The 24,505-nt window shown below is 46.7% G+C and overlaps 1 protein-coding gene across 1 annotated transcript in view; it reads right to left on the bottom strand.

Moving 5' to 3' along the window:
* The window catches only part of LOC142295086 (sulfotransferase 6B1-like), a 116,324-nt gene extending 93,545 nt beyond the window's left edge, over positions 1-22,779 (bottom strand). Inside the window, exon 1 of the mRNA XM_075338155.1 lies at positions 22,569-22,779. Within this exon, the coding sequence (XP_075194270.1) occupies positions 22,569-22,779 (211 nt within the window). The remainder of the gene's footprint in view (positions 1-22,568) is intronic.
* Between the last annotated feature and the right edge of the window lie 1,726 nt (positions 22,780-24,505).

Below are 24,505 nucleotides of genomic sequence, written 5' to 3'. Positions count from 1 at the left end.
ACTGGTATCACACGGCCAGATAACGAGGCTGGTGATGTGCTGAATCCTGACTGGCCGGGCCAGGACGTCACAGATCATGATTGGGTCACATCCGTCTCGCGCCCGCCCTTGGCTGGAGCTACATCTCCTTAAAAACCCCTCCTGCCATCATGGCGGCGCGCGACCGTCCTTCTATGTTTGGATGTCTGGCAGCGTGCTGCCACGCCACTGTACAGACGTCATTGTATTTTGCAGGTCTCGCCCCTGCCTTGCTGCTCCGGCAGTATTCCGTTTAATAGGCTGTGTTCCTGTCCCAGGTGAGCTCCTTGAATCTCTGTCGGACTCACCTGGTTTCTGAAGCACACGTGCGTGGGCACCTCTGTGCTACCCTCGTGCCATATTCCTGTGACTCCCGCTGGCACACGTCCGTAGGCACCTCTGTGCGTCCCCGTGCAACAGGTACACCGAGTTGTGAGCCCCGTGCCATACAACCCTCACGGGTTAGGGCGGACAGGTGTACGCAGATCGTCTGTGACATTCCAGACGATCGCTAGCAGCAACCCGCTCATTCTTCTCCCACCATAGCAGCGGTCCCTTACACCGCACAGTGGACCTTGACCGGCGGAAGCTGTCCATATACCATCTTGGCACGCTTCCCCGGGTCCCCCTCGTAACACAGCACAGCCCATCCGACGACCTCCGGTTCCGGAGTCCCTACCGGGACTGCCCTCGGCCTATTGGTCCTTCGCGGACGTCTTTGATAAAAAGGAGTCAGAGGTACTGCAGCCACATCGTCCTTACGACTGTGCCATCGACCTACTTCCGGGAACTACACCACCTCGAGGACGGATATATCCGCTGTCTCCTGCTGAAACAAGGGCCATGTCTACCTACATCACGGAGAACCTGGCAAGGGGATTCATTCGGAGATCCTCCTCTCCTGCTGGAGCAGGCTTCTTCTTCGTTAAGAAGAAAGAGGGCGACCTACGCCCATGCATTGACTACCGGGGATTGAACCAAATCACCGTGAAAAATAAATACCCCCTGCCGCTCATCCCCGAATTGTTTGATCGGCTTAGAGGAGCTCGTGTGTTTACTGAGTTGGATCTTCGGGGTGCCTACAACCTGGTCCGCATCCGCTCTGGGGACGAATGGAAGACCACATTCAATACTCGCGATGGGCACTATGAATACTGTGTGATGCCCTTCGGCCTGTGTAACGCACCAGCAGTCTTTCAGGAATTGGTGAACGACGTGTTCCGGGACCTTCTCTACGTCTGTGTGGTGGTGTATCTTGATGATATCCTGGTCTTCTCTCTGGACCTCCAGACCCACAGAGAGAACGTGCAGCTGGTACTACAAAGACTGAGAGAGAATCGTCTGTACGCCAAGTACGAGAAGTGCGTCTTCGAGCAGTCTTCTCTTCCCTTCCTGGGTTACGTAATCTCCGATACCGGTCTGCAGATGGACCCGGAGAAGGTCTCTTCAATTCTCAACTGGCCCCCTCCTTCCGGACTGAAGGCAATCCAACGCTTTCTGGGATTCGCAAACTATTACCGTCAGTTCATCCCTCACTTCTCTGCTCTGACTGCACCTCTCTCCGCCTTGACCAAGAAGGGGGCTAATCCAAAGGACTGGTCACCTGCGGCCGACGCCGCGTTTGGCTCCCTGAAACAGGCATTTGCTTCCTCCCCTGTGCTCCACCGTCCTGAGTTAAACCGACAGTTCACCTTGGAGGTGGATGCCTCCTCCTCGGGAGCCGGAGCAGTGCTCATGCAGAAGTCCTCCTCCGGGAAGATGGTTACTTGCGGTTTCTACTCCAAGAGCTTCTCAGCGCCTGAACGCAACTACACCATCAGTGACCGAGAGCTATTGGCAGTCAAACTGGCTCTGGAGGAATGGCGCTACCTTCTGGAGGGAGCAGTGTACCCCGTGATCATTTACACGGACCACAAGAACCTGGAATACCTGCGGTCCGCTCAGCGACTGAACCCACGGCAAGCCAGGTGGTCCTTGTTCTTTGCCAGGTTCGATTTTCAGCTCCATTTTTGACTCGCGGACAAGAATGTACGAGCAGATGCCTTGTCCAGGTCATTCATGCCCATGGAGCAGGAGGAGGAGACATCCCAGCCCATCATCTGCCCTAGTAAAATCATTCCGGTGGCCCCTGTCACCCTGGCCCAGATACCGCCCGGGAAGACCTATGTCTCTGAGACTGACAGGCAAAAATTGTTGCACTGGGGCCATGCCTCGAAAATAGCCGGCCATGCTGGTCAGAAGAAAACATGGAGTACAATTGTACGTCACTACTGGTGGCCATCCCTTCGCACGGACATCGCTTCTTTTGTCTCAGCCTGCTCCTCTTGTGCCAGGAACAAGACGCCCAAACACCTGCCATATGGCTGTCTTCTGCCTCTGCCTATACTCTCCATTCCGTGGCAACACATTGCAATGGACTTTATTACGGACTTGCCCCTGTCCTCCGGACACACAGTCATATGGGTCGTGGTGGATCGGTTCTCCAAAATGGCTCATTTCGTCCCTATGGCTGGACTGCCCTCTGCCCAGGAACTCGCTGACGCCTATATACAACACATCTTCCGCTTGCATGGCTTTCCATCACACATTGTGTCCGACAGAGGAACTCAGTTCACCTCCCGATTCTGGAGGGCTCTCTGCAAACATCTGGGAGTGACTCTGGACTTTTCTTCAGCCTACCATCCTCAGTCGAATGGCCAAGTGGAACGAGTCAATCAGATCTTGACCTCCTTCTTACGTCACTACGTCAACGCCCATCACGACGACTGGTCCACGCTTCTTCCTTGGGCTGAATTCTCCCATAACCACCACGTCAGTGAGTCCTCCTCCAGCTCTCCCTTCCATGTCCTTTACGGACTTCAGCCTTCCGTCCCATTACCTGTATCCTCTTCCTCGGATGTCCCTGCTGCTGATGCTGTAATCCGTGACTTTGCAACAATTTGGGACTCTGTCAAGGCGTCCCTTGGACGTGCTTCCCAGCGGATGAAGAGACACGCAGACAAGAGGCATCTGGATCCTCCGTGTTTCTTTCCAGGAGATCTCGTCTGGCTTGCTTCCAAGTACGTCCGATTGAAGCTACCATCATACAAGCTGGGCCCTCGCTACATCGGGCCGTTTAAAGTCATCGGCAAAATAAATGAGGTCTCCTACAAGCTGCAGCTCTCGGCCACGATGAGAATACCCAACTCCTTCCACGTCTCCCTGCTCAAGCCGGTTGTCCTTGGTCCCTTCTCCGCTGCTGCCAGTTCTGCTCCTCCTCCTATTGCTGATGATGACATCTATGCGGTAAGGGATATCGTGGCCATGAAAACCGTACGGGGCCGACAGTTCTTCCTGGTGGACTGGGCAGGGTATGGTCCTGAGGATAGGTCCTGGGAACCCCGGGAGAATGTGGGTACTCCCCTGATACGTGCCTTCCTGTCCCGATTGCGGGGAGGGGGGCGTGGGGGAGGGGGTACTGTCACGCTCCCCGGGTCCCCTGTCACGCTCTCCGGCTCCCCTGCCTCGCTCCCCGGCTCCCCTGCCACGCTCCCCGGCTTCCCTGCCTCGCTCCCCGGCTCCTCTGTCAGGCGTCCCCCGCTCCACAGCCTCCAGGCCCCATCACCTGCGGTTCCCAGGTGGCCCGGTCCCCGCTCCCGGCGCCCGTCGGCAGCTTTGCTCCAGCCCGGCTCTCCTGCCTCCTGTTCACCGCTCCCTGCCCTGGCTTCTGGCACCCGGGCCTCGCGCATGCGCATTAGGATGCGCGCGCGGTCATTGACCCTTTCTTAAAGGGCCAGTGTCCTCGAACAGGATATTGAAGGATCAGGTACTGGGTATATAGGGGGATCCTTTCCAAGTGGGCGGGGCCTGTTCTTCGTGTTTTGCTAAGCTAGGAGTCATGTCTCCTTGTGTCTTCTGGTATACTTACCTATCTCTCTCCTAGAGCCGCTCCTGCCTCGCCATCCGGTCCTGACGATTCCCGAACCCCGAACGGTGACTGTCCGCCATCCCGTCAGTACATACCATCTCTGATCCCTGTGGTGACCCGTCTTCTCGCTCCGTCGGTTCTGGACTCTGCCTGACAACATCTCGGCCTCCGAACCTGAGCTCCGTCACCCGGACTACCTTCATGTGAAAAGGGAGAAGAAGATTCCGCACATATAAGCAGAGGCACACCAAAAAATTTGTACTGTATATACAGTACAAATTTTTTGGTGTGCCTCTGCTTATATGTGCGGAATCTTCTTCTCCCTTTTCACATAGATTCCTTTTTCCGCACTGGTGTGCACCCAAACAATATACTCTTTCCAGTATCAGTGGTGCGCTCCAACACCTACTTCACCCGGACTACCTTCAGTGACTCCGTGGTCCCAGGGACTTCTACACTCCACCCCTTTGAACGGACTGTCCTGCTACCTGTAGTGCTCCGGCTACCGGACACCTTGCCTTCGGTGAGGTGTTCAGCCCAGTGGATCCACCTCCTGGGTCTGCCCGTCCACCTGGCCCTAACAGATAACAGACAGCCAACTGGGAGGAAGAGACCAGACCTGGGGGAGGAGAAAATGACCTGGGGAGTGTGGGTAGACAGTGGGACAGTCAGTTAAGTTTAGGAAGTGAAAGAGGAAGGTTGTGAGGAGAGGAGTAGTAAGAAAGGTGTCAAGACAGACCAGAGACTCTTGGGACACAGAGAAAAAGTGGAAGGAAACAGAAAGGAAAGTGAGAAGTAAGAAAGTCGGCGGAGTGGTAGTAAAGACACTGCAAAGACCTGAGGAGAAAGATCAGCCACTCAGAGGAGGAAAATACCTGGAGAGCGAGATAGCAAGCCCCAAGGACAGAGGAATCCTGTGGGTTGGACATCCAGGGCTCACAGTACTTTGCACGCACGGGTTGCAGATCTCAGAAGAGACCAGGACTTCAAGCCATCTGTTAACTCTGCCAGGCGGGTGGTTTTCAGGACTCATCTGCCACCACTAACGTCCGAGCCACCAGCAGCAAAGAGGGGACAAGAACATATTCCCTTAAATAGTCCAAGCTGCCTGCGGTAGGATCCAGACACCAGGAGGACTTCCAAGTGCTCCACGCCAGAGAGGACCCACATACACTAAAGTGCACAGATGGAGAGCAGCACCAGGTCAGCTGGCACGGTCATCAGTGACACAGGCGCACCTGAGATCCAGTATGTCCCCAGGGCATGAATCCAGTGACTAAAAACCATCAAACGTCCCTCTTTGTCTGGACTGCTTCTTTGCCGGGCAACTCCAATGTGACGCCCCTGGACTAGTCAGTTTGTCACAGGGTACTGCACGCTCTTTATCCTTAGTGCAGGAGTCAACTCCTCTTGGTTCTGGGTTCCTAACTTACAGTACTGCCTCCATCAGCATCCAAAAATCCCAATCACACCTTACACCACACCCTGTCAGACACACCAGTGGGGTGCTAAACTGGGATAGGGCCGCCCACCTAGTGGTCAGGAAGATTAGTAGGAGGGGTTAGAGTAGTTGGCTCCAGGAGAGCAAGGAGAGAGGAGCTGAGAATTGGCTCCAGGGGAGCAAAGTGAGAGGAAGGGAAGTAGAAGCTCGCTAATGGAGAGGAGACTGGGAGTTGGAGCTCCCAGGGTAGCTGAGCAAAAGGTTGGGTTGCAGACGGTTGTCTGGGCCAGAGGAGTCGGAGACCCGGTTGCAGGATATTGGGACTGGGTGCCTAGACTTAGGCGGGCTTTGCACACTACGACATCGTAGGCGCGATGTCGGTGGGGTCAAATTAAAAATGACGTACTTCTGGCATCGCATGCGACATCGTAGTGTGTAAAGGTTTGATGATACGATTAACGAGCGCAAAAGCGTCGTAATCGTATCATCGGTGCAGCGTCGGCGTAATCCATAATTACGCTGACGCGACGGTCCAATATTGTTCCTCGCTACTGCGGCAGCAAATATCGCTGTGTGTGAAGTCACCGGAGCGAGGAACATCTCCTACCGGCGTCACCGCGGCTTCCGTAGGATATGCGGAAGGAAGGAGGTGGGCGGGATGTTTACATCCCGCTCATCTCTGCCCCTCCGCTCCTATTGGCCGCCTGCCGTGTGACGTCGCTGTGACGCCGCATGATCCGCCCCCTTAATAAGGAGGCGGGTCGCCGGCCAGAGCGACGACGCAGGAAAAGTGAGTCCATGTGAAGCTGCCGTAGCGATAATGTTCTCTACGGCAGCTATCACAAGGATATAGCAGCTGCGACGGGGGCGGGGACTATCGCGCTCGGCATCGCAGCATCGGCTTGCGATGTCGCAGCGTGTAAAGTACCCCTTAGTTCTGGAGGACAGTCAGCAGCTCGAGTTCAGTAGCCGGTACGGGACCGAAAGCACGGCAGGGTACTGGACCCTAGGTCGTGGAGTAGCTTCAAGCAACCCGGCAATTAACCTGCAGAGGATAGTGACTTTATGGACTGGCCCAATGCAACCCACTGAAATCCCAAGCGTGAGCCCTTGAGAGCAAAGCTCCCTACAATGTGCGGCATGTTTTCTTAATGCATTCCTAATTTTCTCTTGATCATGCAATGTTGCAATGAAGCTTTACTTTGAAGCCCTTATGAACACCCCCCTCTATAAGTTTGTCAGATTCTCTAATGAATGTTTGCAAGCAGAACGTCTGACAGAAGGTGCTACAGTTCAATACCTATGTTATTGACAAAACTAAGGGTCCAATTCATTATTGTATTTGCACCTATTTTTTGTCCAATGCTTAGTGCTTTAACCCCTTCACCACCCAGCCTGTTTTTACCTTCTTGACGAGGCCAAATTTTACAATTCTGACCAGTGTCACTTAATGAGGCAATGACTCTGGAACACTTCAACAGATTCTGGTAATTCTGAGAATATCTTTTCATAACATTGTATTTCATGTTAGTGGTACATTTAGGATGGAATTACTTATATTTATTTGTAAACATATCAGAAATTTGGTGAATATTTTGAAAATGTGACCATTCTCAAACTTTGAGTTTATATGCTGTTAAACCAGAGAGTAAAGGGGGCTTTACACGCTAGGATATTGTTAATGTTTGGTCGGCGGGGTCAAGTTGTTAGTGACGCATATCCGGCGTCATTAACGATATCACAGCATGTGACACTGACCAGCGACCTTAAGCTACCTCAAAAATGGTGAAAATCGTTCACCATGGAGAGGTCGTCCCAAACTCAAAAATCGGTAAGGGTTGTTTATCCAGGTGGTTCATCGCTCATGCGGCAACACACATCGCTATGTGTGACACCGCAGGAGCGAGGAACGTCTCCATACCTGCCGCCGGCCACAATGCAGAAGGAAGGCGGTGGGCGGGATGTTACGTCCTGCTCATCTCCGTCCCTCCGCTTTGATTGGCCGGCCGCTTAGTGACGTTGCGGTGACATCGCTGTGATGCCGAACGTCCCTCCCCCTTGAAGGAGGGATTGTTCGGCAGTCACAGCGACGCCACCGACCAGGTAAGTATGTGTGACGCTGCCGTAGCGATAATGTTCGCTACGGCAGCGATCACAAACAATCGCATGCACGACGGGGGCGGGTACTTACACGCTCGCTATCGCTACAAATTGCTAGCAATATCGCTACCGTGTAAAGCCCCCTTTACAGTATGTCAGATAAAATAGTTAATAGATAACATTTAGACTGAATGGACACCGGCGCTCACAGGCGAAGGATTTTGGGGTGGGTGGATGAACTGGCTGATAAATCGGAGTAGGTAACGTATACCTCAGGGAATTAGATTAGGGTTAGTGTTGGACTCTGGTGACAGAAGGGTAACTAATCGGAAGCCGCAGGTAGTAGACGGGTTCCGCGTGTATCCTGTCTGGAAGTGGTAAACACTGACTAGAAAATAGAATATAAAACTACCGCACTACCAAGTAGAATGGGAAAAGGATGTGGAAGACTAGGTAAGGTGTGTAGTAAATAAAGTAAAACTAGTTAGAAAGTGTAACTTGCACAATAAATAAGGAAAGGTATGTGAAATAAAAAAATGTTTATTAATTTTTTAAAATTAGATAATTAAAAAATATTTTGTCTAAAAATATCAATTGAAAATGCCAAGCTCCAGATGTCTGGGCAGGGAACTGGGTCAGTGTAGAACCTGTAAAATGAAAAGAGGAGGGCTGTGTGAGTATCAAAAAATTGACAGATATTATGATATGTTGTACAGTGTTTAAATGAAGTTAGAACACTATATGGATAAATTTACCTGCGTATTGTATAGTGTGACGGGGTCCTTCTCCCATATCACACAATCAACAGAGCGAGAGATAGCTGTACAATCCAAAGAGCATTTATTGCAAGCAAATCAAATGGTCTATAACATAATCCACAAAACAGAGGGTAAAATTAGTCCAGTAACACAAATATAGTCCAGTAACCAATAAATATCCAGGTCTCTCTGAGAAGCCAGTTTCTCCCGGAGGTTGAATCTTCCTGCTTCACTCTTGAAGTTCTCAAACAGACTGCCCATGCCCCAGGTAAGCAAAAAGGTTACAGTAGGTGGACTCTAGGCCCACCTCCCCCCACACCCAGGGACGGAAGCACCTCAAGAGGCTATAACCTTGCATTATAGGGGGTGATTACTTACAAACAATACAATGTACACAGAAGCAGTACAAATAATGGACAGTGAACCAAGCTTAAAATAGGAATCTGTACAGCAAGATACACCTCCCCCCATATCCCACCATCACATATAGAATAGGTTCAGGTACAGGTTAAGAGGTGGAACGTGTGGCAAAAATGGTGAGGTTGAGGCCTAAGATAAAAAATATACAGTATATACACAATGTTAAATAGTTGGTCTAAAATCAATTGGCTGAACTGTATAGGGTGAGCGCACTTACCACGGAAGTGGTTAATCATGAAATGAAATGAACCCCTTGAGTGAACATTAGTTCTGGATGTTTGTAAGTAATGGAGGCTTCAGTTAGAAGGCTGGACTTCAGAGTGAAGGTGCCTCTTTGTGCAGTTTTATACAGGTTGAGTGCTGCTGGCTTTTCCTGTATCTGCAATGTAAATATGTGGTGTATGGTACCATATCATTATCATTTACCAGGTAACTATCATCAAGCTATTGTGCACATAGAGAAATCACAGAAAAGTGTCTTTCATCATTTACCAGGTAACTATTATCAAGCTATTGTGCACATAGAGAAATCACAGAAAAGTGTCTTTCATCATTAACCAGGTAACTATTATCAAGCTATTGTGCACATAGAGAAATCACAGAAAAGTATCTTTCAAAAGATCATTTACCAGGTAACTTTCATCAAGCTATTGTGCACATCACAGAAAAGTGTTTTTCAAAAGTACCATACAACATATATTTACATTGCAGATACAGGAAAAGCCAGCAGCACTCAACCTGTATAAAATTGCACAAAAAGGCACCTTCATTCTGAAGTCCAGCCTTCTAACTGAAACCTCCGTTACTTACAAACATCCAGAACTAGTGTTCGCTCAAGAAGGTTTTCATTTCATTTCATGATTAACCACTTCCGTGGTAAGTGCGCTCACCCTATACAGTTCAGTCAATTGATTTTAGACCACCTATTTAACATTGTGTATATACTATATATTTTTTATCTTAGGCCTCAACCTCGCCATTTTTGCCACACGTTCCCCCTCTTAACCTGTATCTGAACTTATTCTATACAATACGCAGGTAAATTTATCCATATAGTGTTTTAACTTCATTTAAACACTGTACAACATATCATAATACCTGTCAATTTTTTGACACTCACACAGCCCTCCTCTTTTCATTTTACAGGTCCTACACCGACCCAGCTCCCTGCCCGGACATCTGGAGCTTGGCATTTTCAATTGATATTTTTAGACAAAATATTTTTTAATTATCTAATTTTAAGAAACTAATAAACATTTTTTATTTCACTTACCTTTCCTTATGTATTGTGCAAGTTACACTTTCTAACTAGTTTTATTTTATTTACTACACACCTTACCTAGTCTTCCACATCCTTTTCCCATTCTATTTGGTAGCGCGGTAGTATTATATTCTAATAAATAACATTTCCCACTTGCAGGGCTGCCACTAGGAATTTCAGGGCCCCATACTGGCAAAAGTTCGGAGCCCCCTTGAGGCTCCACCCCAGCTCCGCCTCCGCCCCGCGAATCTTCCACAGTCCCACCGCCACTCTTGGAAAAACTTCACTTCTGCACTACAGCCTCACCAATCACACATTAACCCTTTACATTGAACACCGTATCACACACGCAGCCATCAGATTTTGTTTTGGCCAAAATATTTTTTAAGTCTGCTACCACAACAAGGTAGACTCTTTTGGAAGGGCCCTACTTTACTCTAACTTTTTTTTTTTTTCTTTTTAAGTCTAACTTCTTTGGTATATATTTATTTTTGGTATATCTATTTTTTTCTTTAAGGGAATGTGTCACATACAGTTTTTAAAGTAATTGAAACCAAATTGTGATAATGCACACTTGTGGATTTAGACCTGACAACCCCCTCAAAGGGAATCTGTCACCAGGTTTTTAACACCTAATCTGAGCGCAGCATAACATAGGGGAAGAGATCCTAATTCCAGCGATTGTCACTTATTGGGCTGCTTAGTATAGTTTTGATAACATCACTGATTAATCAGCAGGAGATTATCATTACAGGGCTACTCGTCATGCTGCAGGTAATCCAGCATATTTATGAGCTCTGTATATATGCTAGATCTGCAGCAGAGGAAACATTGATTTTATCACAATGAAAGCAAACAGCCCAGTAAGTGACACATCGCTGGAATCAGGGTATTTGTCTCTACATTATGCTGCTCTCAGATGGGGGAGCAAAAACCTGCTGACAGATTCACTTTAAGGCTCTTTCAGCAGATAGATAGATAGAATCATAGATAGATGGCTAGATAGATAGAATCATAGATAGATAGAGGAATATGTGGCGCCCCTGATGCTTCAGTTCCCACAGGGTACTGCACCTCACTTAAGGTGCAGTACTCATCCTGGATCCAGAGGAGGTCGGTACCAGTTCCACAACACAAACTCATATACACAACCAGGTTGCCCTCCCCATTGGGGACCAGGCTATGGTCGGGTCTTAAGGTTGTCACCAAACATGGGGGGCAGCCTCCCACTAGTGACAGGGAACCGGGGGAGGTGCAGCCACCAGGGGGAGTTAGGAGCTTACACAACAGTTAGTGTTCTCCAGCAGGAGAGAACAGGAGCGGGACTGGTGCGGTTCAGGGTGCAGAGCCTTAGGGTGGAACAGACTTCACCTTGTATCACCAGAATCTGCAGGACAGGGGGATTGCATGTCCCTCTGGCCACCACGAGATCCCAGATCACAGTTCCACATGGGGTCCAGAGTCGTGATTACAGTCAAGCCCCACAGCGGCCCCGCGTCACCTACACACGGGACAGGAACTAACACTACACAAACCGGGGTCCCCAAGCAGCTTCAAGCCACGGGGATCCATCTTGAAAGGCGCAAGAAGGAAGGGCCCATCGACCACCATACCGGTTCTAACCTCCAACGGATCCGGGATTGGCTGGGGCCCATCACAGCTGGAACCACAGCATCTGATTCAGCTTTTTGATTGCCGTCGCCTCTTACTTCTGCGCCAACGGGCACTACTCTCCTCATCATCCTCCCCGGGGCCTCGCTCCCCCTGTGGGGAGCAGAACCATCCTTGCTGCAACACCATCCGCCCCGAAGGAGGGCGACAGCAGCAGCGGCTAATCCTTGGCCACATACCACAGGTGGCGTCACAAGACTATCATCCTCATCATTCCCACCATCATCCAAATCCCCTTTTATTGTACACCTCGGGGCCACGAAGCTGGTCAGGGCCACCTGTGACATCCCTGACTCGACATCACCGGCTCGGCGACGAGTAACATTTAACCCCTGCCCCGTGGGTGCTACATATAGATGAGAGACAGATGGACTGAGGGACGGATGGACAGAGGGACGGATGGACAGAGGGACGGATGGACAGAGGGACGGATGGACAGAGGGACGGATGGACAGAGAGACGGATAGACAGAGAGACGGATAGACAGAGAGACGGATAGACAGAGAGACGGATAGATGGTGGGGGGGAATCACAGCAGGTGGGGGGATCACAGCAGATGGAGGAAGGTGAGAGGTGGGAGAGGGGGCAGCAGATGAGGGAGGGGGGCAGCAGATGAGGGAGGGGGCAGCGGCTGATGGGGGAGGCGGTGGCAGATGGAGGGGATGAAGCAGAATGGTTCAGTGCCGCTGGATCAGGGGCAGTGACTGCTGGGCAATGGCGGTGGCTGAAAGGAGACAGTGTCTGTAACTTACCGATCGCTCCCATCACCTTCCACAGACTCCAGAGTGAAGCTGAGGGGGCGGTCTCCGGCCCCGGATCCACAGTGATTGGAGAGAGCGATCACAAAGCCGGTCTCTCCAATCAGAGCTGGGGACGGGTGAAACTGAGGTCACCCAGCTCCAGCGAATGATCGGTGCTATAGCTGCACTGAACATGGCTGGATTTTAATGTTCAACCATTTTCAATGGCTAAAACATTACAGTGGCTGTGATTGGCTGAGCGGCGTTTGTCAGCCAATCACAGCCTCCTTAGGTCCGGGGAGGAGACAACACCCCTCCTGAGGTCAGGCAGAGGGCCCCTCCTCCCCGAATCTAAGATATTTGCAAAGCGATCGCAGCTACCAGGGCCGCGATCTTGCCATGACGTATTGGGTACGTCATGGGTCCTTAAGTACCAGGGAGCTATGATGTACCCAGTACATCATAGGTCGCTAAGGGGTTAACACGTTTTCAGGCTCTAGGGGCCCGCTCCCGCTTGGGGCCCCTGTGTGACTGCAGGTGCTGTCAGTGCAACGTCCCCGCCCCCTGCCCCATGGGGCCCGGTGAGCAGAGAAATGAAAGGGGAGGGGCCCAGAATGTCAGCATGTCCGGGCCCTGCCTCCTGCTCACTGCACAACCAGCCCGCCCTACGAAATGTACTGTGAACGCCCCCTGCCCCTGGGGCCCTGTGAGCAGAGGAATGAAAGGGGAGGGACCCGGGCTGTCAGCGTGTCCGGGCCCCTCCTCCTGCATCCTGCTCACTGCATGACCAGCCCGCCCTGCAAAATGTACTGTGAATGCCCCCTGCCCCTGGGGCCCGGTTAGCAGTGGAATGAAAGGGGAGGGGCCCGGGCTGTCAGCGTGTCCGGGCCCCTTCTCCTGCCTCCTGCTCACTGCACGGCCAGCCCACCCTGCGAAATGTACTGTGAATGCCCCCTGCCCCTGGGGCCCGGTAAGCAGAGGAATGAAAGGGGAGGGGCCTGTCAGCGTGTCCGGGCCCCCCCTCCTGCCTGCTGCTCACCGGGCCCAGTACAGGAGTCCCAGTAGTAATGACCTGATGGCGGCCCTGCCCACTTGTCTACTTTGCATCAGCATTATTTTTCAAACATAATTTTTTTTCTTAGGAAATTAGAAGGGTTAAAAGTTTAGCAGCAATTTCTCATTTTTCCAACACAATTTACAAAACCATTTTTTAGGCACCACATCACATTTGAAGTACCTTTGAGAGGCCTAGGTGACAGAAAATACCCAAAAGTGACACCATTCTAAAAACTGCACCCCTCAAAGTGCTCAAAACCATATTCAAGAAGTTTGTTAACCCTCCAGATGCTTTACAGGAAATAAAGCAATGCGGATGGAAGAAATGAAAATTTTACTCTTTTACACAAAAATGTTATTTTAGCCCCAAATTTTGCAATTTCACAAGGGTAACAGGAGTATATGTACCATACAATTTGTTGCTCACCTTCTCTTGAGTATGCTATGTGGTGGAAAAACTACTGCGTTGGCACATTGCAGGGCTAGAAATGGAAAGAGTGTCATTTTACTTTTAGAATGCAAAATCGGTTAGAATCGATAGCAGATACCACGTCGCATTTACAGAGCCTCTGATGTGCCTAAGCAGTGGAAATCCTCCACAAGTGAGAGCACATTTTGGATACTAGAACCCTCAAAGAATTTATTGAGATGTGTGATGAGCCCATAGAACCCACAGGCGCTTCACAGAATTTTATAACGTTGAGCCGTGAAAATTAAAATCACATTTTTCCTTAAAATGTTATTTTAGCCCTATATTTTGTATTTTCAAAAAGGTAAAAGGAGAAAGTATACAATTTGTTGAGAGATTTGTCCTGAGAACACCGATACCCATATGTGGTGGACAACTACTCTTTGTGCACACATCAGGGCTTGGAATGGAAGGAGCAAAATCGTCAGGAATCTAGAAATGCCATGTCACATTCGCAGAGCCCCTAATGTACCTAAACAGTGGAAACCCTCACACGTGACCCCCTTTTGGAACTCAACCCCTCAAAGAATTTATCTAGCTGTGTAGTGAACACCTTGAACCCCCAGGTGCTTCACAGAATTTTATAACATTGAGCCGTGAAATTATTTGAATTTTGGAGCGCCATTTAGGCTGGAATGCATTGTGGATGCCATGACACATTTAAGGAGCCCCTAACATTCTAAAAGAGCAGAATCTGCCAACAAGTGAACCCATTCTGTAAACTACACATCTCAAGGAATTAATCTTGAAGTGCTGCAAGCAATTTTATTCCTTAGGTGTTTCCCTGAATTGTATAACATTGGGTTGTGAAAATAAATAAAACACCATTTTTTTCACCAAACTTGTTCTTTTGGTCACCAAAGTTTTAATTGTCGAAAGGGGTAATAGGAGAAAATTAAATAAAAGAATTTGTTGCCAATGAAGAATTTGTTACTGAGTTCACCAATAATCCATACGAGGTTGAAAACTACCGTACTTTTAAGGGACAGTACAAAGCTCAGAAGGAAAAAAAGCACCATATTAAAGTTCAAATTTAGCTTAACTAGTTTGCGGGTGCCATGTTACATGGGCAGGTCTACTGAGGTGTTGAAACAGCACAAATTGCTTCCAGGGGTGCAGTAAGCATATTGACACTACAGGATTGTCACAAAATGTTATACTTTTGGGAGGTGAAGAAAAAATATTTATATTTTTGCCAATAAAATGGTATTTCAACCAGATATCCAATTCTCACAAGGGGAATAGGTAAAAAAAAAAACCCCATAATATCACATAATTTCTCCTGAACGTGGCAATACTCCACATTTGACTGTATGTACTGTATGACTGCAGCACAGGGCTAGAGAGGGAAGTAGTATTTTTCCTAGAATAGTTTTTGCAATACATTTGTAGAGCCCCTAATGGCCAGAACAGTAGAAACCATCGTCAAGTGACTTTATTTTTTGAATTACACCCCTCCGGGAATTTATCTACCGGTGAAATTATGATTTTGTCTCTGGAAAACATATAGTCAAACAAAGTGAATCTTGCAAAATTAAAATTGCAAATAAGCCCTTGTACTGCCCACTGCAACCTAGAGCCTTTATATTGTGCGTAGAGCCTTTACATTGTGACTAGCTCATGCTTCTTGAGATACACAGAAGGGAGTAGGGCATTTGGATTTGGAAGTGTGACGCCCTGGACTGTTCAGGTCGTCACAGGGTTCTGCACAATCTTTCTCTCCCCGTGCAGCGGTCAAGCCCCCATGGTTCTGGGTCTCCATCCTGAAGTACTGCCTCCACCAGCATTCACAAATCCTAGTTACACCTCGCACCACACCTGTCAGGCACACCAGTGGGCTGCTTAAGCTGATATAGGGCAGTCCATCTAGGAGTCAGACAAAGTGGTGGGAGGGGGGAAGTCAGCGAGGAAGTGGAGCACAGAGCAGAGCTGACAGGCAGACAGTAGATCCCAGTGAGAGAGGAGCTAGTAGTAGCAGCTCCCTGGAGAAGGAGAATAGCCCTCGAGCTGTGAAGAGCTCTGAGGAAGCTGGGAGTTGTAGCCTGGGCCTAATCACCAGACCGGGACCGAAGGCATGGTGGGGTACACGGACCCTAGGTCGGGGAGAAGCTTCAGGCGACCCGGCAATTAACCTGCGAAGGACAGGACCTCTATGGACTGTTCCCACGAAGCTCAGAAATCGGGGGCACTAGCGCAACGAGGTGGATAGGGCTTTCCAAACAAGCGGCCCACTGAAATCCTAAGCGTGAGCTCCTGAGAGCAGGTTCCTTCAGTTAGCCATAGTGGGGAGCGGGGCCCGGAAAGCTCTAAGCTGACAGGCCACAAAGGACACTTTAAAACTAATGTGCCAGGACGCAGGTCATGGACCACCAGGCAGTGCTGCAGGGGATGTGACCCGGACGAGCTCCCCTCAGGAGACAGCGGCAGTCAAAGACTTGGTTTACCCTGTTGTCAGTGTCTGCTTTATTGCTGAGTGAGAACCTAATTAACCCCTGCAACCAGCAAGCCTGCACTCCCCCTGCACTGTCCCCACCATCCAGAGTCCTGGGGCCTTCCCCTACCCGTGGAGGGTGACGACATCTAGCTGCCCCACTCCATCACCCCGGGTACTCTCAACGGCAGCGGCGAAACTCCCAATTACCGTACACCACGGTTGGCGTCACGAACTATATCTCCCCTGTAAATACCCCCCTCTTCATTTGAGTGTGGTCCCAAGCCCCCGGGTCCGGAGATCCTCGAGCCATGAGTAATCATCACCCCCGGATCCGAGCGGTTCGACCGGGGCAGCACACAAGTGCAGATTTTGCTGGTTTTCTTTTTGAGGGGGATCTATAGCGCTTCTCCAGAGTGTTTGTACTAGCAGTAATGTGGAAGCCCACTATATTTCTGTTAACAGATGATGTGGGGACTTGATTTTTTGTGGATAGAGTTGAATACTATTGTAGGCAATTTGGGGTACAGAACGTATTGGATTAGTTCACATTAATCCTGTGGTTTATGCTGAGCACTTAAATCAGGGTTTCTATCTATATTTCCGAAATATTTGATTCAGGTAAAACCAACAATTAATCCCTATAATGAGACAGCAGTTATGTCGGACTCCGTTTGGCCTCTGTTCTAAGTTTCCTTTTTTTCAAAGGTGCACAAAACTATTGTTGACTGCACTTTTGTGCACGCCTAAAAAAAACACATAAAAAAGGTGGACACCGCCGGATCACAGATCAGACAAAAGTTTAGAATGACTCCCTTTGCCTCATTACAGTGAATTTTTGGTTGGGAATTTTGTCTGAATCATGTTTTCCAGAGATGTACACCTAATTACCAGTGTAAGCCCTTAGCGCAGGATAAATGTGAAGCTCACCTTATTGTGATCTTTGGGAGGAGGTATAATAAATCAACAACAGATGAAGAATTGGCTTTATTACTATTTTTATGCCGTTAACCTTGTGGTATACGTGATAGGGCGGCTTTATTTCTCAGGTCAGTACGATGACAGCATTACCAGCTTTATATAGATTTTTTTGGTTTTGCCTACTATCACACTAAAACCGCCCTTTTTTTATTACATAAAAGTTTTTTGCATCACCAAATTGTGAATGCTATAGGATTTTTTATTTTTCAGATGAGTTGTTTTAGGGCTTGTTTTTTGCAGGATAGCATTTTAATTGGTACCATTTTGGGCCACATATAGCATGCAAACGTTTGGGCACCCCTGGTCAAAATTACTGTAATTGTGAAATGTTCTCTGAAAAGCATAAGGATAAAGATGACACGTTTCCTTTGTATTTTAGGTAAAAAATATATACATTTTCATCTTTTACATTTTAAAATGAACAAAAAAGGACAATGGGCCGATGCAAAAGTTTGGGCACCCTGCATGATTAGTACCTAGTAGTACCCCCTTTGGCAGCTATCAGAGCTTGTAAACACTTTTTGTAGCCAGCCAAAAGGCTTTCAATTCTTCCTTGAGGGATTTTCATCCATTCTTCCTGGGAAAAGTCTTCCAGTTCTGTGAGATTCCTGGGTCGTCTTGCTTGCACTGCTCCTTTGAGGTGTAGCCACAGATTTTTAATGATGTTCAGATCAGGGGACTGTGAGGGCCATTGCAAAAAGGTTCATTTTGCGCCTTTTGAAGCAGTCTATTGTGGATATTGATGTGTGTTTGGGATCATTAATTTGTAGAAGCCCTCCTCTTTTCAACTTCAGCTTTTTTACAGATGGTGTTTAATGATAAGCGAATATACTTAGCATTGTTTGTTAGTCACACGAATATTAACCCCTTAACGACCGCGGGCCATAAAATTACGTCCGAGCGGTCATAACGTTACTGCCCGCGGCCTCCTGGCAGCAGCATGCTGCGATCGGTGCACTTCTCAGCTGATTTTCACAGCTGAGATGTGTGCCTGCTAGGCACGAGCAGAATCATTATCTGCTCGTGCCGTTTAACCCCTGTAATAGCGCTGTCAATATGTGACATCGCCATTATAAACTCGATCGCGGTAAAGTTTTACTTACCGCCCGATACCGGAAGTCACGTGACATGATCACGTGACTTTCGATGGTTGTCATGGTAGCACAGGGTCATGTGATGACTCCTGTGCTAGACATGAACTACTTTCACTTTCGCTTTCCACGGAGGCCAGGGAAGCAGAAAGTGCACGTATCTGCTGTTTACAGCTGTGTAGCTGTGATCAGCAGATAGTGCGGAGCGATCGTACTGCTGATCGCAATAGCCCCCTAGGGGGACTAGTAAAATAAAAAAAAAGGTAAAAAAAAAAAGTTTTAAAAAATTAAAAAAAAACATATAAAGTTCAAATCACCCCCCTTTCGCCCCATTGAAAATTAAAGGGTTAAAAAAATAAAAAATATACACATTTGGTATCGCCGCGTTCAGAAACGCCGGATCTCTCAAAATATAAAATCAATTAATCTGATCAGTAAACGGAGTAGCGGCAAAAAAATTCCAAACGCCAAAATGACATTTTTTGTCGCCACAACTTTTGCGCAAAATGCAATAACAGGCGATCAAAATGTAGCATCTGCGCAAAAATGGTACCGTTAAAAACGTCAGCTCGAGTCACAAAAAATAAGCCATCACTGAGCTTTAGATCCTGAAAAATGAGAACGCTACGGGTCACGGAATATGGCGTAAAACATGCGCCACTTTTTTCAGACAAACTTCCGAATTTTTTTTAACCCCTTATATAACAATAAACCTATACATGTTTGGTGTCTACAAACTTGCACTGACCTGAGGCATCACACCCACACATAAGTTTTACCATACAGTGAACACAGTGAATAAAATATCTCAAAAACAATAGTGCTATCACACTTTTTTTGCAATTTTTCTGCATTTGGAATTTTTTTGCCATTTTCCAGTACACTATATGGTAAAACCTATGGTTTCATTGAAAAGTACAGCTCGTTCCGCAAAAAATGAGCCCTCACATGACCATATTGACTGAAAAATAAAAAAGTTACGTCTCTTAGAAAAAGAATGGCGGAAAAAAAAACGGAAAGCGAAAAATCGGCCGGTCGTGAAGGGGTTAAGATATTCGCCATATTCATTACTCGTCGAGTATTTTGGTCCTAGTCTCGCTAGTTTCGAGTCCCCTCCCTGCATGTTTGCCCTTGATTTTCAGCCACTAAACATGTGGGGATTGCTTGCCAGTAATTACAGTAATGCCGCAGCAATCTTTGCTACTGGCATTGCTCTGATTGGGAGTAGCAATGAAAAAGAAAGTGTACTGTGTTCATTAAAGCAGATGAATAATAATTATTGAGCTGTCACACTGCTTTTAAGTCCAATCATTAAAGTTCATGAATATGCACTTCCTCCGCCACTCACCCTCTGTAATGCTGTCAGTGATTGGTTGCAGTCCTGCTTCCCCCACCCACCTTCTGTGCCCCATCTGTGATTGGTTGCCCTCACACTAGCTATCTAGATCCCAGAAGTGGAGTTTAAAAAGAAATAAATAATTTGAAAACATTGTGCAGGGTCCCTCATATTTTCGTACCCAGCACAGATAAAGCATATGGCTACAGGCTGCAGCCCCCAGCTGAGTGCTTCATCTTGGCTGTGTATCAAAATATGAGGGACAAGGCAGACCCCTTGTAAGGTCTGCCTGCCTGATAACGGTCTACAAATTTAGGAATTAAGGAGGTACCTTAACCCTTATTACATTTTATAATTTGATTTTTTTTTACTTAGTAAACCCACCATGAACATCTGATGAATGGAGCCTGTAGGGCGTTCTCCTGCTCTTCTTATATGGATATTAGAAATATTTTAACCCTTTTACTCCCAAGGAATTTTCCATTTATGCAAATTTGGTTTTTCCTCCCATTCTTCTAAGAGCCATAACTTTTTTATTTTTCCTTCCATTGCTGTATGAGGGTTTTTGTTTTGTAGAAGAATTGTAATTTTGAGTGAAATCATTCATTCTACCATATAGTGTAGTGGAAAACAGGAAAGTATTCCAAGTTAATTGAAATTTAAAAAAATAAACCTGCAATTCCACAAAGTTTTCTTGAGTTTTTAATTTACCATGTTCATTATATGGTAAAACTGACCTGTCAATATGATTCTTCAGATCAGTACGAGTACATTAACACTAAACATGTACAGTTTTGTTTGTTTTTTATTTGTGGTGAAAAACATTCTGCAATTCCGAGACCCGTAATGATTCCATTTTTTGGGATATGAGGCTGTATGAGGGCTTATTTATTGTGCCCTGAGCTGACATGTTTACTGGCACCATCTCAGGGTAGACATGATGTTTGGATCGCCTCCTGTTGCACTTTATTGCAATGTTATGGTGGCTAAAAAATGAAACTCTGGCGTTTTTATTATCTTTCGCGTTACATTGATCAAATTAATTTACTTTATATTTTGATAGAGCGGACGTTTAAGAAACACAGTAATACAATTTTTTTTTTAATTGTCTCAATATTATTATTAGTGTAGCCCAGTTTGCCCAGTTTGCTCCTTCGGCTCACATGCAGATCAGAGATTGAGACGAGTGTCATTGGCATAATCCATCCAATTCTCTTGCACAAAAGATTATGCGCTAATGTGTCTACACCAAAAGGAATTTATTATCAGGATTTATCTATATACCGTATTTTTCGGACTATAAGACGCACTTTTTTCCCCCCAAATGTTGGGGGAAAGTGGGGGGTGCGTCTTATAGTCTAAATGTAGGGCTCCGGGGAATGAGGGTGCTGCGGTGGAGCGGGTCACCAGTGGCACAAGCAGGCTGTAGCAGCCTGCCGTGACCACGTGGACCCACTCATATACTATGCATGCCCATCATCCCGCCCATCATCTCTCAGCACTGAAGCCGGCACTGACAGGTGGGCGGGGTGATGGGCGGGGAATGCGAGTATATTAAACAGTCTGCCCGCATGATCACCCCTGGCAAGTACAGCCTGGAGTGATCATGTGCGGCTGTATTCACGGCCCCCCACGCATCATCATCAGCGCGGGGTGCAGTTAATCAGTATAACTCACCCTGCACGATCCCTGCAGCATCGCGATCTCCTCCTGTCTGTGCCGGCGGCGGCTGTGTGAAGACTAACGGTGCGCACAGCAATGACGTCATCGCTGTGCGCACGTGTCCACGCGCAGCCGCCGCCGGCACAGACAGGAGGACATTGCAATGCTGCATGGAGCTTGGCCGGCTCCACACTCCAGCGCTGCTGCTGACACAGACGGGAGGAGGAGCGATGCTGCAGGGAGTGAGGAAAGGTGAGTATGAACGTTTATTTTTTTTTGTGTGCCACAGGATGCGGGCCGTATACCAGGATGGGGGTGTATAGCAGGATGGGGGTGTATAGCAGGATGAGGGCATATAGCAAGATGGGGGTATATTATGAGCAGGATGGGGGTATATGAGCAGGATAGGGGTATATGAGCAGGATGGGGGTATATAGCAGGATGGAGGTATGTAGCAGGAGGGGCCATATGCCAGGATTGGTTATATAGCAGGATGGGGCCATATGCAAGCATATAGCAGGTTGCGGCCATATGCCAGGATGGCGGTATATAGCAGGATGGGGGCTATACCAGGATAAGGGACATATACTGTATATACAAGGCAGGAGGATCATTACCAGGCTGGGGTACCTTAGTAGAGAATTTGGGGACATTACCCCAATAAGAGTGTCAGCAGCAGATCCTTGCCCCATAAGTGTGTCATGACCACATTTTTTGCTTAAAATTTTATTTTCCTATTTTCCTCCTCTAAAACCAGGGTGCGTCTTATGGTCCGGTGCGTCTTATAGTCCGAAACATACGGTAATGTGTTTGGAGCAATATATCAGCCTCCCCATAATGTTTGTATCCATGTCTTTATTATAAATAAGTGTTTATGTAGCTATTGCAAAATTAATGTTAACTTCTGGACAATTCCAAGACTGCAGCCATTCATCCTGAACTTCATCGTTATTGCTCTTACAGCGGCATTATTCACATCACTCAGTGTGCACAGAGCGCAAGAAGAAGAAAGTTGACTGTTGTATGAAAGAATCAGCAGTGTATTATGGCTTATATTTTAAATGAGAGCCAGAATGCTAACGTGACCATAGTTTTTCAGAATGATGTTTGCAAAGATGTGAGAATATAAAGTGTTTACTGTATGTTTACGTAAACACTTGGTACAACATAAATTGAATTATCAGAAAGAACAACGAAAAAGCATAATACCATATAACATAACTTACCACTTTTTGGATAGGTTACAACCAATATATCATCTTCTCTGGCCTCAAAGGTTTCTAGTGCTTGAAATGTCTCTAAGCAGCACAGAACGCTTGGATATAATATTCCTTTATAAGAAATTAGCAAATCTTCAGCTGAAGTTTTGGTAGTAGAATGCATCATTTCCAGCAACATTTCCCGATCATGTTTACCTGAATGCTTAGAATCACTCATCTTTTTGCAGTGTGAACTTGACCAGGATTATCCACTCTCTTCCGCTGCATCTGGCTTATATAGGCAATAGGTGTGTGTATACAATAGGGAATAAGAAATGCCAATAATCTTCAAGTCATTTACCAGTGTATGTGTAACATAATATTCCAGGGAAACAGCTACCAATTGTATAAGTATTTTACACCTGTAATAAATGCTACTGCATGGTAATAAAAGATTTAGAGTCGATTTATTTGTATTGCTTACTTGCTTCCCAAATTCAAAATTAGCCAAATAATATTAATTAAAAAATTCCTACTATTTTGATGAAGCCTGTGTAACTCCTGTACATAGTAGGCTGTGATGCTGCCTCTAATATACAGTATATCACAAAAGAATATCCTCACATTTTTTGTAAATATTATAGCTTTTCAGGGGACAACACTAAAGATATGACATTTTTATACAATGTAAAGTAGTCAGTGTACATCTTGTATAACAGTGTAAATTTGGTGTGCCCTCTAAATAACTCAACACACAGCCATTAATGTAAAAATTGCTAACAAAAAAGTGAGTACATCCCTAAATGAAAACAGTCAAATTGTAGCCAAAGTGTCAATAGTTCATGTGGCTACCATTACTTTCACGCACTGCCCTAACTTTCTCAGACATGGAGTTCACTAGAGCTTCACAGGAGCCACTGGAATCCTCTTCCACTCCACTTACCTGAGTGTTGTTATTTTTTCCTTCCAGCACTTTATCCTCTTCAGCTTCACCCTATCTAAATATCGCACGTCAGTTTCATCTTTTTCCTTTTCCTCTTTTCCTTTCTTCTTTTTTCTTCCTCATTTTTTTGTCATTTTTTTGGAAATATACATTATTATGTACTCAACTGCAAAGGTGAGGCTGATGAAAACAATTTCATGCCAAGACAGAGCACAGCAAAAAGTGGCAACAATTTCAAAGCAGACTGGGGTTTCAAGATTTGTTGTTCAAGTAATTTTAAAGATGCACCAAGTAATGGGCAACGGTGAGCATTATACATGCAGTGGTCAGTCAAAGAAACAGTTCAGCAGATGAAAGACATAACATGATCACTTCCCTTCTAGATCAGAAAATATCCCTCGGCGCCATCAGCTCAGAATTTATTGCAACCATGGATCCCAGTTATGATATTGGAGTCAGGCTGACACCTCGGCCGCAGTCAGCTTCATTCATTTAAATTACAATAATGTAGAAATAACCATCAGCCGTGTGATAAAAAGAAAATTTGGTAAAATACCCTGTTCAGGAAGAGGTAATTGAAAATAATATAATTTATAATTAACTGCTTCATGCACAGATACTCTAATAATATGTAGAACATAATATTGATAGTGACATTTTAATTGCTGTGTATGAAAATGGAAAGCTGCTCCCCCAGATTATCACCATAGCTTCATATATTAAGCTGAGTTATAGCACGTCCATGCACTGTGCAGAGATAAGGGCGTCCTGTACCTTTAAATTCTGTGTGTTCCATGACCCTCGTCAGCAGCCAATAAGATTGCTGGATTTGAATTTGATGCAAAATACAAACAAGCTGTCACTCATCCTCAGTCTTTCACAGACAGTGACGAGTGGAGTTGTATATCGGTGAGTAGCTGCCATCACATCACCTGATGGACCTGATATTGATTTATCTAATCTCCTCAATGCTTCTTTCCTGTTATCTGGAACCCGCTGATGATTTTATAATTTCACCTAA

This window comes from Anomaloglossus baeobatrachus, chromosome 3 (genome assembly GCF_048569485.1).
Source record: "Anomaloglossus baeobatrachus isolate aAnoBae1 chromosome 3, aAnoBae1.hap1, whole genome shotgun sequence".
NCBI lineage: Eukaryota > Metazoa > Chordata > Amphibia > Anura > Aromobatidae > Anomaloglossus > Anomaloglossus baeobatrachus.
Note: the sequence above shows the minus strand (reverse complement) of the source record. Positions and strands in the feature narration are given on the sequence as shown.